This window comes from Dermacentor silvarum, chromosome 7, assembly GCF_013339745.2.
Source record: "Dermacentor silvarum isolate Dsil-2018 chromosome 7, BIME_Dsil_1.4, whole genome shotgun sequence".
NCBI classification, from domain to species: domain Eukaryota; kingdom Metazoa; phylum Arthropoda; class Arachnida; order Ixodida; family Ixodidae; genus Dermacentor; species Dermacentor silvarum.
In genome coordinates, this window is record NC_051160.1 from 30,501,201 (window position 1) to 30,516,172 (window position 14,972).

General features: G+C 48.6%; 1 protein-coding gene across 1 annotated transcript; it reads left to right on the top strand.

Annotated features, from left to right (window-relative positions):
* Nucleotides 1-2,295: 2,295 nt before the first annotated feature.
* LOC125946669 (uncharacterized) lies at nt 2,296-14,396 on the top strand. The gene is made up of 3 exons (XM_049670500.1): nt 2,296-2,442; nt 11,635-11,772; nt 14,167-14,396. Exons 1-3 carry the CDS (start codon nt 2,344-2,346, stop codon nt 14,332-14,334), a joined length of 405 nt encoding a protein of 134 aa, XP_049526457.1. The 5' UTR covers nt 2,296-2,343; the 3' UTR covers nt 14,335-14,396.
* The last annotated feature ends 576 nt before the right edge of the window (nt 14,397-14,972 follow it).

Consider the following 14,972-nt stretch of genomic DNA (forward strand, 5'->3'; position numbering starts at 1 on the left):
ATTCGTGTTTTCATTTCGCGATATATTGGCTGGTGCGGACAATCTGTCTCGTGCGGCGCGTTGCAAACGGAGCGAAGTGTGGCGCCACTGCCTCGCTAGTCGGGAGATCGTGAGAGGCAGCGCGTGAGAGGCAGCGCGTGAGAGACGTGTGGGCACGATTGACAGCAGCCGCCGCGGGCAGACCTCAGCTCATTCAGCGCTTTGTTTCCATGCGGACGACGCGCACTACTCTGGCGCCATCTCGTAGCCATCGTGAGGGCAAAGCCGGTCTTGCGCAGCACTACGCTTTTCTTTTCACGCTTTCGCCATAACACCTTCTCCGCTTTCCTCCTCGCGCTCTCTTCACTATCGCGGTCTTTCATCTCCCGCTGCGCTCCACGTTCGCTTTCATCATTCGCTGTGCTCGTTCGCTCGGTTACGAGCTCGATTACGTTCGCCGCAGGAATGGGCACCTAAGAGCTGCGCTTTAAAATTGGAGCTGGACATGCCATCTAATGCGAAGTAAAGATAATCTGTGGACCGTTAGAATTAAAAATGGGTGCCAAGAAAATGGAAGTGCCGTCGAGGACGGCAGAAAATTAGGGGGTGTGATGAAGTTAGGAAATTTGCAGACGCAAGTTACATTAGAGTTTATGCTCCGTTTCCGCAGTTTCGTGCAGCGCTGCGGATGCTACATGCTTTTTCGACCAATCAGGGAGGCGCAAAGATCTTAAACGTGGCCTTTCGCGCCTTTTCGTCTGCTAGCGGTGAGCGCTTCAGCGCAGGTGGCGACAGCATATATAATGAACGGCACTACGCTGCACACGCTAGCACAACGCGAAAGACGAAGCACGTAACTGACACACTAATACAACGCGCAAGACAAAGCACGTAACTGAATCGTCACCGAGTCAAATCAGCGCGTACAGCGCGTCGTAATTGCAGCCTCCGCGATCAACTTCAGAAACATTTTCAGAGCTAATTGCGGAGGCCACGCTCCGCTGTGCTGAGTACGGTGAACGCCACCTAGGTGGCGATGGTAGTGCTTCTTGATGCCAGCGTCCCTTCGAATGCTGGCATCGAGGCGTCGTAGTGCTGAGACCACCGAAGCGTTCACTGTCGGTGCGCGTTAGTGTCATAATGCAGTACTTCTCTTTTCTGCTCGTAGGCGGCGGCACCGCCCCGAGCAAGAGCGCGGGTACACGGAGGAGTGTTAGATATATAAGGCGCGTCTGTGTAGCTCTCTGCAATTGCGTTTGTGGCGCAATGGGTTAAACGCTCGGCGATCTATCGTCGCGGTCGATCTATCGTCGATCTATCGTCGTGGGTTCGATTTCCAAATTTTGCATGTTTGTGGAACTTTTTCTTCTGGTTTCTTTCTTTGTATTATGTTCTATGACGTATTTCCGTGACGGAGTTGCGACAGCAGCGGTAGAATTTTTTTTTTTTCCGTACTCACAATGACATCAAAAAGGCGTGCTTCTTCAAGGCATTTCTAGATAGAGAGGAGAAGGAGCACTGCAGATACGGCGGAAGCGGAGAGCTCAGAAGGAGCACTCGGCCAGCTCAGTCGCACGGGATGGTGGCACCATCCCGTGATCCTTTCTGTAACATCCACTCGCGGGCATTCGTAAGTGCAGCCGTTTTCTGACACAGAATTCGTGCACGTTTAGCGCACTCCTTCCGCACTGTTCGAAGCATGTTCAACGCCAACTTATTCGTTCGTTTAGCGCACAATAGCAGCTTGGAAAGATGCCACACAAGCTCTACCTCTAGTTGCCTCTATTTTTCTACGGAAGCCATTTTTCCTAAGGATATAAACACTAAGAAGGGAGTTCTGCACGGTGTTATGGCTTTCCCGATTACACGTATGAATTTGGCCACTGCGAAATTAAATAATTGGTTGCACATTTTTAAACGCAATTTAATGGCGGTATGGCAGTATTCTGCGCACGTTTTCATTCGAAATAGTGCATAACATTATTTTCAATGTCATAGAGCCTCAATAAATATTTCATTTAAAAACGAAGCAAAATCGCGCAATAAACCACACTGCAACCTGCAGAGAAGCTTTCAAGTAAACACTTGTCGAAAAGAGCACTCGTCAAGGCCACGTGTTTGTTCAACGGTTTCCGAACTGTGGCACCACATCTCGCCGCGCAAGGAAGAATCTGCACTCACGAGTCGCATAGCCTCCGTTCAGCTGCACTGAAGTACTGAAACGGAGTGAAGGCAGAGGCTGGAATCATCTAACGCGTAGTGACATTCGAACGCGCGCGGAACCCTCTGCAGGTCAAGCACTGGAAGCTGTTGGAAAGGAGTGCCACGACAATACAGACGACGACGCTAGGACTTTCGTTCGAGATGGGCTCGCTGATTTACGAGCTAAGCAGCGCCCAGAACCAACTGGCTAACGCCGTCGGCGCCAAATGCGTGGGGACTATCCTAACAAGCAGGGACGCGGTGAGTGTCTGAAGACAAGGACTTCATTGCTGACTTCGTACGCGTCGTACGGATTTAGCATTTCAGGCGCTGAGCCGTGCTCTCTAGCGGATTGCAGAAAATAGTGCCTCTTCCGCCTCACAGTCTCTCTCTCTCTCTCTTTTTATTGTATCTGGCGTGTATCCATGTGACCTCCAAACAAAAGGGGCAATTTAGTTACTTTAGAATGTCGTAGCGACACGCAAAAGGCACAAAACTTAGGTGTCAATGAGACAAGTGTTATGCAATAAGTGTAACGGCAGACTTCCATTCCACAATTACATCCCCAAAGTATTTCGCATATATACAGAAAACTAAACAAGTGTGTGTTTATGTGTGATTACTAGAGCCCATTCATAATGGAGCAGTTTAAAACACAGTCTGTGAAGGTGCGATGAAGACATTTCAAAATCAAACGCTTTTCTCGACCACAGTTAAGAAGAACAAGGTATTGTGTCCATTCATAAGTTCCGGCTTTACTATCGCCAAGACAACCGAATTTGCGAGGGTTTGGCGGTAGTAAAAGCTTCTGAATGACAGCGATACATTCCCTCTCGGTGGCTAGGTCGGCAGATGTGGGGGAGAACTCAGAGAGCACATACAGCAAGTCTAGGGGTACTGTAACGACATGAAAAGTTCGGAGTAATTCTCAGAAAGGGGCCTTTCTGCTCACACTTCTTCCCTGCGGGTGGTGGCAGCGGGAGGGGATGATCGCGCTCAGAGGGACCGAGGCATGCAGCCTACAACGATAGTTCTTTAGCTGTAAACAGCCTTGCGGGGCAGCCGACGACACAGATTTCGGTAAATGGTCAGTGCCAGAAACAAAAGACGAACCGGAGTCTACTCTTGCGTCTTATCGTGTCCGTCTTGCCTTCCTCGCACGGTACCTATTGTATTATTACACAGAGCTTGTGCGTGAACGCGGCAACGGTTCCTGGAGCGTGAAGAAGACGAAGTGGCGAAGGAGCGCTGCACGAGCTGGCAGTCGGCTTTTCTGCTTTATGCCATTATATATATTGTATAAATGCAAACTCTTGCTCTACCTTGACGTACGCGTAATTCTCATATCAGTTTGGTGGAGGTAGCGGAGTCGAAAATGCCCGACAACGGATTTGCGCCACGGTCGTCGCTCCGGTGTTTCCACGATGGCTGACTAGTCGGAAAGCTCACCATCGACGGCACCGGCAACGTCAACGATTGTTTTTTCACATCCCGCTCACTCGCGAACATTCTGCGTTACTGATGACATGCACGTTTGAAGATTGGTTGGACTACTACGAACGTGTGAGACAGCACAACCACATGCATGGGACAGCATGGGACCCGAAGATCATACTCGCGAATGTGCAATTTTGATACCACTTCTACAACCCCGACGCCACTACTACACTCCACAGCCGCTCGCCATCGCCGCAAGGTGACCCGTCCCATTGGCCGCCAATACGCCGCCCATCGCCTCCTCGCCCTCAACGAAACGACAAAGGTATAATCAACCACGAGGAAGAGCTGGGAAGTTGGAACCCCTGCAAGGAAAAACGGCACGACTTGTTCGGGAGGGCCATCGGCCAAAAGATCACTGCAAATGAAGAGCTAACCACCCATACATATTCTATATTCAGGGCATGTTCGCGCTGTCAGAAGGTTGATACCGACATGTACAAGTCCGATAAGGTTGTATATGTCTTGAAGGGCATAGCGGACAACGCGTTCAAGCTCTCTACGTGCCAAAATTGCACGACGCTTTGAGCAGGCCAAGGACCATCGTATTGAGAAGCCATTCGCACGGTTAACGAACACCGCTGCGACCGTCCTTGTGCGAAGGCAGCTCTCCCCTTTCGCCTCCGACTCCACCTACGCCTGATGGTGCACGGATGGTGCGCCAGAAATTGAAGCCATAGCTTCTGATGCCTCGGAAATAACTGTGCGTCTTAAGTTGATCTCGTTCAGGTCATCGGGCGGCAGGAACTCATGAATTTTTGGTTTCGCCGTCGACGCAGTCTCCAGCTCTATACGACTAATGGCTACCGCCAAATACCGCCGCCTCAGCACCAACAGTTTTATACTCGCCCTCACAACCTAGCCCAATGAAGGACTGCAGATGCCCACCCCATTGTGCCTACTGCCGCCGTATCGCTCATGTGGCCCTCTTTTGTAATAACCGCAGGTCGTCGTCACCAAGAGCACAATATGCCTCTTCTAGCTGTTTTGACACCAGCTACCATCGCTCACAGTCTCTGTCTGACGATTTCAACAACCCCGATGTAACCCTTGATCTCCACATCCACACGTCATCGCTGCGCGGTCGCCCGTCCCGTTCGCCTCCAGTACGTCGCCCGTCGTCTCCTTCCCCTCAAAGACAACGTCCGACTTCGCCGGTAAGCTTCAGACTGGAAAACTAGGTGACGTAGCTCTCAGAGATGATGCTTTATCGTCGACTTCACCTGCAAAGCCTGTCCTTGTACTGCCGACAAGACGAAGCTTCATTCACGTTGACGTTGACGGTGTAACTGTGCCTGCACTCGTCGACACTGGTGCGCATATTTCTGTAATGTGTTTCATCTTCTCCGTCGCCTCAAAAAAAAGTATTGATGCCTGTAAATTCTAGTTTTATTCATGTCGTTTACGGAAGAATTTGTGCTGTCTTGGGGATGTTCACAGCTCGTGTCACCACTGGCGGTCACCATACTATCACGTTTGCCATCCCCGAGCAATGCCCCAACAATGTCATTCTTGGATTGGATATTTTGTCGACTCACTTGGCGCCCATGGACTGTGCTACCGGCGTAATTCTACTCCTCGTTTTGTCGCTATTCCAGCTATAACGCCGCTTCACTTGTGCTCACTTGATTGTGTGTGGTTGCAACCACAAGCCGCCACGTGTGTCACCTCCTGGGCATTACCATCCGTTCCTGACGGTGACTAGGTAGTGTCTCTTACAAATAGAGAAGAAGGTGCGCCAAGCACAAGCAGCGCCACCGGCGCTGCTCGCTCAGTTGCTACCAGATGACCAACGAGTCCGACATCTGGGTCCGGGTCTAATCTCCGTCGTTGTTTGCAACATTGCAAGTGGTGCCGAAATCCATCCTGACGTCTGGCCCTCGCGTTCCGGCAATGGAGAAACTCCGCACCAAGCGCGGCTTCGTCCGAAGGGCCATCACCAAGGCCACTTCTACGATCGACGCCCTGCTGTCAGATGAGGCCACCCCTGTGCGGGTGCTGCACCAGCGCCTCGAGCACGTCTTAGCGAAGCAGGCGGACATAATCGAGTTCGACCAGGCAATACAGGACACACTGACTGATGCAGACCTGGAGGCAGGCCTAACCACAGCTTTCGAGTACGAAAAAAAAGGGTCAGCTTCACCAAGACAAGCCTGTGCCTCGCTACCGAGCCGCGTCCACCGCCCCTTGGTGGCTCCGTCGACTCCAGCGCGAGTCCCACAGCGCAACTTGCCCCTCCACCGTACCTAGGCGCCCCTTCTGCCACGCCTGGACTGTCGCCCGCGGCGTCTTCCTCCCGCGTTACCTTGCCAAAGCTGCACATCCCGAGCTTTTCTGGGAGGCGACGCGACTTGCAAGGCTTTTGGGACCAGTACCAGGCAAGCATTCACGGCAATGACTCGCTCTCGAAGATAGACAAATTTAATTATCAGCTGACGTACCTGACCGGGTCAGCTAAGGGTATCCGCCTCGCCGAGGCAAACTACGATATCACCATCAAGGATGCTGTCTGACCGGTTCGGCCTTCGCGACATGCTGGTCGATGGCCATCTGGACCACCTACTCGAAATAGCGCCTATTCGTAGTTCCGCTGATTTAGAAAAGCTTGGAAATCTCTATGACGAGATCACTTTCCGCACAAGCGCACTGGAGGGCCTTGGCGTTTCACCAGATGAGCATGCTGCTGTTCTGCGACGCGTCATCGTCGCCATAAAGACCTTACCACCTGACCTTGGTATCCTTTACCATCAGCGGCTGAAGGAGCTTTCTTCGTCGAACCACGATGACACGGCAGCGGTTGCAGGAAACAAGTCTCAGCAAGTAAAACATCTCATGACCTTCCTACGAATTCAAGTCGAGGCGAGGGAGGAAGGTGCTCTCGACCAAGCCAGCTCATCTGCAAGCCAGCGGCATCATCCACGTGAATCGTGACCACTAGAACTAAACCCGCCCTCTGCAGCGGCTCTATCAACCGAAGTAATGTCGCAGTACACGAGTCCCTGCCTCCTGTGCAACGCGTCGGACCACACAGTTAAGCATGGGCAACGCGTCCGCGTCGTCCATGCAACGCGCAAGCGGTCCGGAGTCCATCGACGCACCACCTCGAGCAACATTCGTGTCCACGAGTGGTACCGGACTCATTCCCGTATTCCTACAGACGGGCAGAGCATGGGCTCTCACCCCAGCAAAGTCAATTTTGCTGCGGTTCCTGCTAGACACGGGCAGCCAGTGCACTTTCGTTCTCCAGGACGTTGCTCGAGCACTTAAGTGTCCTGTTCAAGGTGTGGCAGGGTTTGGATAAGGGCTAGTTGGTATTCCATTGCAAACTTGACTTACAGCGTATACATAGACAAAGGGGCAGCAAGAATGACTAAATAAGGAGCTGTCTATGTATGCATGTAAGTCAAGTTTTCAAGGCGTGGAGCGGCTCACCCTATTCACCTTCGGGAAAACGCATCGCCCTGTGACCCTTACATGTAACCGAGTGTCCGTCACACTCCGACGCCAGCACAGTACCAACGAGACCATTATAGATACCCTCGAAGTGCCGGAAGTCTCTGCGGTAACCAGTCCCCCAGCGGATGGCGCGATCATCACCATGATGACACACCACGGTCTCGTTCCCGCTGATGCACCGGACAGATAAATCGACTATCGCCACTAGCTCCAGCCGTGGAAACCAGATTTGGGTGGATGATCCAGGGAACCCTCCACGACTTCTTCCAAGGTTCTACTGTACAAAGCCAGGCCTCTGGCCTTTGGTACTGGAGCGCCTCCCAGAAACGATGCGCCGACGAAGTCTCCTAAAGCCAAGAAATGTCCACCTCCTACAAGGCTGTCCAAGCGTAACAGATGAGGCCCAAGGCATTTGCCAACGATGGTTTCATGTACTCCGGACGGCAATTCAACGACGAGTACAATCATGACAATACGCAACTACGTCAAGACGCAGGTGTACAAGTACCGGCCTTCCGGAATGAACGCTGGCGGACAACGGTCCTGCAAAGCTGAACACAAGCAGAAACACACGTATTGCACAAATGCTACGTCGAGCCTCAAGGGCGCCTGTGATGGATGGGCACTGCCGATGCAGCAACGAGTCGAAATGCGGATGAAGCCAACACGCCAGCATCAGATACACTACGATGCCCACGAAATCCCCTATGGCCGAAAGGACTCGTATTTTGAACTGGAGGGGCAAAGCCTACCACAGGCGACGTCAGTACCTGACGCTGATCGTTACCATTCTAACCAACACAGACATTCCGACTCGGATAATCACCACCATCAATCACCAAGTCGCCATCTGTATCACTGTTCAGATTGTCACTTCAATTTCTCTTGCCACAAGTTGAACTGCCACTCAATGTGCTAGCTCAGCGATGCTTGTCTAGCGTCCAGTGTCAGGCGACACCCAAGCTACCACCACGACTTCAAGTTGGAGACGTCGTCCTGGTGCACGACGACAATTCGCCGCCTGTCCTGTGGAAGCTGGCCCGGGTGACGACACTGGTTCCTGGTCGCGACGCCGTCGCTCGAGCGTGCTACATGAAGCTGGCGTTCGGCTCAGTTCAAGGGATTTACTTTCTTGAAGCCGGCAGCCTTTAGCAATTTAGTCGGCCGCGGGAATGTGTTGCAAATAAAGAATGTGCGCCGAGCATGAGCAGCGGCCACGGGCGCTGCTCGCCGAGTTGCTACCAGATGACGAACGAGTCAGACGTCAGGGTCCGGGTCTAATCCTCGTCGTTCTTTGCAACAGTGTCTCCACTTGTTGATGTTCTACTCGCTAGAAATGTCGCCGCTCCGCACAATCTCGTCACCGTCACCGACATCTAGGCTCAACTTCCCGCTCCTCAGCTTCAGCTTCGACTCAACTTCTCCCGCAAGGCATTTCGGTGGCAAGGATGTGTGCGCTTGGCGCAAGTGACATTTTTCCGCTTTAGTAGCTGACATTCAATCACCCTTCGCTGCATCTAGCACCTCTAGTTCACTCCCCAAAGAATTAACGAAGGTGACTGCTCCTGATATTCTGCCTGACCAAGCTGGTGAGCTCCCGCAGTCTTTTAGCAAATTCAGCTTCGACGACCGTCCTTCAAGGCAAACTTCGCTGGTGACTAGCCATTTTCATGCCGTTGCTGCTAGTCCTATCCGCCGACGTCCCGACTATCGTATGTCTCATGCGGAATGTCAAGTCATTCTCCAGTCTATAGGTCTCCTTTGTTGTCCTGATAAAGAAGGATAGAAGCTGGAGATTTTGTGTCGACTATCGTTCTTTGAACAAAGTAGCACGCAAAGACGTAAATCCGTTGCCACGCATTGAAAATGCCCTTGACTGCCTTCATGGAGCCAAATACTTCTCAACCATACATCTACGCTCTGCATACTGGCATATTTCTGTTGCCGATATGGACGCGAAAAAAAAAGCGTTTTTCTTATATCTGACGCGTTCTATCACGTTAAGGTTATTCCTTTTGCACTATTTAATGCACCAGTTGCATTCGAACGAACCATGGGTTTTTCACGTCCAGGCTACAAGTGACCCATCTGCCTTTGTTACCCCGACGACGTCATTTTTTCTCTACGTTCGATAGTCGCCTTATCCGTCTATAAACTATTCTAGCTGTCTTTCGGCAACTGCGTTCTATCCACGAACAAACGGCCTTACCGAGGGGCTCTCACGCAGCATGATTTAAAAAAAAAAGCGGAACGGCGTTACTCCACTCAAACCTAGTGCGTATTGTTTCCAGTACAGTGGAGTAGCCGCCAGTATTTCCTTCGTTACTGAGATTTAATTAATTAATTGTAATTAATTATCTAGCTCGAGAAGTACTGTCTTAATTATCAAAGTGTCAATTAGAAAGTTGTAGAGCAATATGAAAAACTCCCGATACAACTTTCTGTTGCTCAATACGTGCTACATAAGTGTTTTCTCGAGCATGAAAGAAGCTCGCGAATACACGCAAAGTGCCTCGAGTGGCCAGTCGTGCGGAAATTCTGCGTGTATTCGCGGGTGTCTTTCACACTCGGAAAAACACATTTATGTAGCACGTATTGAGCAACAGAAATCTGTATCGGGATTTTTCATGTTGCTCTAAAACTTTCTCATTGGCAATTTGATAATTAGGACAGTACTTCTCGAGCTAGATAATTAATTACAATAATTAATTAAATCTCAGTAACGAAAAAATTACTGGCGGCTACTCCACTGTACTGGAAACAATACGCACTAGGTTGGTTTCGCGTAACGCCATTACTCTTTTTTTAAATCATGCTGCGTGATAGCTGGTACACCCTGTATATTGTACAAATACACACTCTCCCTTTTCTTCGACTTACCCGTAATCCTCGTATTAATATAGTGATGAACCACGAACAAGCCCATCTTTCCATCTTATTGGGATATCAAATTACGACATAAATCCTCTGACTTGTGCAGGTTGTGTTCCTGTCGTGCACTACGCATATCATATCAATTTTCATCATATCCCATCTGAAGCAGCATGCTAGGCCTGCCACCTAGGCAGACTTGTGGAAGAGAGCTGAGTTAGCTGGAATTTTCACATTTGATGAAGATCCAGCGCTCAAAGGGCAACAGAAAATGCTGAGAAGAGAACAAAACAATAGGACAAGGTGCTCAGTATTTCCTGTTTGAAGCTTTCCCTCAGGGGTTGCTGTCTAAATATACGGGAACACATGTTTTTTTTGTTTTTTTTTCTCAGTGATCGTGGCACTAAGTTGGATGATATATTTGTTACACTTAAAAGAAGTACTAACCTAGTGACTATATGCAGCAGATTTTTCATTTAGGCTGTCAGTTTGTTATTAAAAATTTTGAAAATCGCAAAACTTCAAAAACGAAGCAATTAAGTTGACAACTTTGTAACTTAGCAATAAAAATGCCATCATATTTCTGCAAGTCCTATCTAATACCGCTGATAAAGCGGACAAAATTGATGGATCATACACTGCTCTTAAGTATGCAAGTAGAACATTACAAAACCCTTGCAAATATTGTAACAAACTTGCGCAAGTTGGGAATTCATTTCTCACATTTGTCCTCTGTAGATTCTCTTGTAATCCTTGTATGTATACTCGTTATCTCTATATCTCTCATACTTATCAGTGCATACACCTGTTACCCCCATTCACCCCTCCCTCGACAACCATCGTGTACCTTCTTAGTCCTCACTTCATCGCTGCGTCGGCGATAAAGATAATCGTACGCGTCGAATTTTGTTGTATCTAGTACACAAAAAAGGGGGACATGAATAAGAAGGTCTGAAACCAAACTGAGTACAAGTCGAAAAGGGCCGGAAGCGAAGTGAGTCGAATATCGAATAATTTTCGAATATTCAGCAGGCCAATTTCACCATTAATATCAAGAGAGCTTCACGTCCTACATGCTCAACGTTACCAAAGTTGTCATAATATGACGCATTATCAGTCGTTCTTTAATAAAAGCCCACATTGAGTATTAGAAGCAAATAAGAAGTTTATTTGCACACTTGGAACGTGAGTGTGTATATGTATGGTAGCTGTTTAGCAGGAAAATCCTAGGTCCCTGGACGACGTAGTGTGCTCCACTACATGTAACTTCTCGTATTTTATTTGTAGTGTGGCCGCGTGGATGAAATTTATTGCACTTTTCCTTATATTTTTTCTTGATCACGGACAGTAAGCAATTTGAAATATTCGGAAACGATTAAAAAAAAACAGTCGTATTTACGAATAGCCACTATTCGATTGTAGGATCCAGTTGGATCGGGGAACATTCGATTCGTCATTCGAAGGTTACAGATAGTAGCACACCCTTAGCATTTATTGATCGGCTTCAATTAAACCTTCGCTTCACATAAATTTCAACTTGTGCATCGTATCTGCACTTCTCTTACTGCTTGTTTACCAATGGGAGTCGAGGGTACTGATTCCACGTCGACTGCTGGCGTTCCGTTCTAGCTGTGCGGATCGAGCACCACCGTCGACGAAAGCACGCAAAAGTTGGACGCACCGCACCTCACGTACGGCGGATTCCCGGATCTCGGTAACAAGAAGACAGTCGTTTTCACGGACTTCAAGAACTCTGCCGCTGAAAGGGTCAGTATTGCAGCGCGATCTCGAGGCCGTAATTCGTTTAGAGACCTTTAGTTTTCCCCAGATTTTCACGGTTTGCGGATTACCGGGTTTTACATAAGATGCTATTCACTGCATGCTTAGAAGAAGTATTCAAGCTTTTAGACTGGGAAGGCTTCGGAGTACGAATCAACGGCGAATATCTCGGCAACCTTCGGTTTGCAGATGACATTGTCCTATTCAGCAACAATGGGGATCAATTACAACAAATAATGATTGAGGACCATACCCGAGAAAGTGTAAGAGTGGGGTTGAAGATTAATATGCAGAAGACAAAATTAATGTTCAACAGTCTGGCAAGGGAACAAGAATTCAGGATCGCCAGTCAGCCTCTAGAGTCTGTAAATGATCGAGTACGTTTAGTCTAGGTCAGTTACTCACAGGGGAGCCTGATCATGAGAAATAAATTTACAGAAGAATAAAATTTTGTTGGAGTGCATACCGGCAGGCATTACTAAATCCTGACTGGGAGCTTACCACTGTCGTTGAAAAGAAAAGTGTACAATCATTGCATTCTACCGGTGCTAACATGCGGGATAGAAACTTGGAGCCTAACAAAGACTATCGAGAACAAGTTAAGGACCGCACAAAGCGATGGAACGAAAAATGTTAGGCCTAACATTAGGAGACAGGAACAGAGCGGTGTGGATCAGAGAGCACACGGGGATAGCCGATATTCTAGTTGACGAGCTGGGCAGGCCTTGTAATGCGTAGGATGGATAACAGGTGGACCATTAGAATTACAGAATGGATACCAAGAGAATGGAAGCGCAGTCGAGGACGGCAGCAAACTAGGTGTGGTTTCTGCCTTCCTAGGTGTAGCTGATTCCAATTTGCAGGCGCAAGTTGCAGGCGCAAGACAGGAGTAATTGGAGATCGCAGGGATAATCCTTCGTCCTGCAGTGGACATAAATACAGGCTCATGATGATGATGATTATGATGATGATCACATAAGACGTACTTAAATGATCGGGTTGTTGGCGCCACCTGGCGGTACAAAGCTTTATTCAGACAAAGACAGAATAATTATTGAAGCAATAAATTGTATTCTACCTTTCCGCTGGTACAAATTTTCGCCCACGGGGTAATCGCCAGCACTCTTTTTTTTTTTTTTTCGACAAGAACACTCATGTGGCACGAACACTTGTCAAAGGTATTGTGGTCTAAGCTATTGTTGTCAGAAGATGTCGTTACCAGCGTTTCTGCTTCTGGACGCTTCTCCGTTAATCCGATAAATCACAAACATTAAGAAAATTCCACGGCAAGCTGAAACTCTCTAATATTAGAGTGTTTTATCTTGCCCGTAAACTTCTACTCGCTTTTGGATTACCGGGTTACCGCAGCAGTGGACGGCAGCAGCAATGCTGGCAGCGACATCTCCTGACACTTTGTCCAACTACAATGCGTAAAGTTCTTGTATCGCGTGAGTATTCTTGTCCACGGAAAATCATAAAAGGGATATTCGTTAAGGATTTTGCCGCTACCACAGCTTCAAAACAGCAGTTATATGTACAGCACGGTAGGTCACTAAAGTATTAGCTTTGTGCGCTTTCTGGTTAAACTCTGCGTAACATGTCCCTACCAGCGTTGATGCTGCCGTACCTCCCTGGTAACCCGGCTATCCGCAAACGGTAATACGTTTACGGACAAGCCGAAAGTCTTAGCGAAAACTGGTTGTAGAGTCGGAAACTGCGGCAGACACATACAGTCGTTCACCAAATGCCTGTACCTTTGCTATTACTTCACGTCATTTAGAAAAGTTACTGCGGCTGTATGTTCAAGTAGGCTGGTACACAGCTGCTACTGTATAACAAATTTAGGAGCTCAAGATGGCTTGTGTGGTTTGTAAGACGTTATTTTTGTAACGCAAGTACTCAGAAAAGGAAGAACGAGCGAAAAGAAAGAGCCTACAGAAAGACGCTGTCTTTTTATCGGGTCTTCCTTTTCGCTGGTTCTTTTCCGTTTCTTAATTCATGCGCTGGTATAGATGTCGCTACGACGTAGGTCCCAGGTTGCCACCTCCGATATTTTCACTAAGCCGCGGGCAACCGTGGGCGCCGCCTTATCTCGGAGATCACGCTGATTAGCCGCGAGTGTTGTAGGCCATGCGTCACTTCCGGCAAGCGATAATGGAGGCATTTCTTTTTTTCAGATTTGGTATCAAAAACATTTTTTAGAGCTTTGCCATGACGCTTCGGTTCGCATTTCAAACCTCAAGTTTCGCACGAAGGCCCTCCTCGATATATACACTATTTTAAACTAGGCTTTTTTTTTTTTTACGCGTTCCAAAATTTCGTTGCAGTTGGCATTTAAGAGGAGGCGCCTTACGGAGCGCATGGCGCCTTGTCCTTTCGCAGTTCCTGCGTGTCAGTGGAGGAAATGGCAGCGCCAAGCTTCGTAAACGTGTGGCGTGGATGCTGTTCAACGTGCACCTGGGAGACACGACCAAGAGATGCGGTGCAAACAGTTTCGAAGTTGAAGAGAGTTTTTGTAAAGTCTTTCTTTTGTCAAGCCAGGGATGCTGAAACGACGTGGGCGATTGAAATGAGGACGATAAAAATGGGGGGGGGGGGGAAAACTCAATTTCTGCGCTTCACTCTGGCGTGCTTCAATGTCTTTCGAGCAGAGGTGTGCACGACTAACGAAACTGTTCGAATCGACTCAAACCTCAGCTTTTTTTTTTTTTTTTTTCATTCTGTCTGTTATAAGAGTGACCCACCGTGGTGCCCCAGTGGCTATTGGATTATGCTGCTCAGCAGAACATAGGTTCGAGTGGGTCGTGGGTTCAATTCGCGGTCGTGCCGCGCCCACAATTTGATGGGGCGGAGCGCAAGAAACGTTTGGGTATAGTGGGAACTAGGTGCACGTCAAAAAACACCGGGTAGTCAAAATTCACTTGGAGCCCTCCATTACGGAGTCTCTCATATCTACAGTGTTCTTTGCGACTTCAAACCCCACGAATCGTGAAATGAAACCAGATGTCGCTACCAGTGTTGTTGCTGCCATACACAAATTAACTATTCGGTAGCCGGGTATTTCGCAAGCGGTGATACGTTTAACCTTTTGAAATCGCAAGTTATTCACGGAAGAGCGCACCGGATTTCCCAATTCACTTTGTGTAGTGATATTTTTTATGTACTTCCGATTCTGGAAATACATTACT

Excerpts from the sequence above, each read along its gene's own strand:
- LOC125946669 (XM_049670500.1), top strand. The coding sequence starts at position 2,344 with ATGGGCTCGCTGATTTACGAGCTAAGCAGCGCCCAGAACCAACTGGCT. Across the intron at positions 2,443-11,634 it reads TCCTAACAAGCAGGGACGCG|CTGTGCGGATCGAGCACCAC; the intron begins GTGAGTGTCTGA and ends GTTCCGTTCTAG. Across the intron at positions 11,773-14,166 it reads AGAACTCTGCCGCTGAAAGG|TTCCTGCGTGTCAGTGGAGG; the intron begins GTCAGTATTGCA and ends GTCCTTTCGCAG.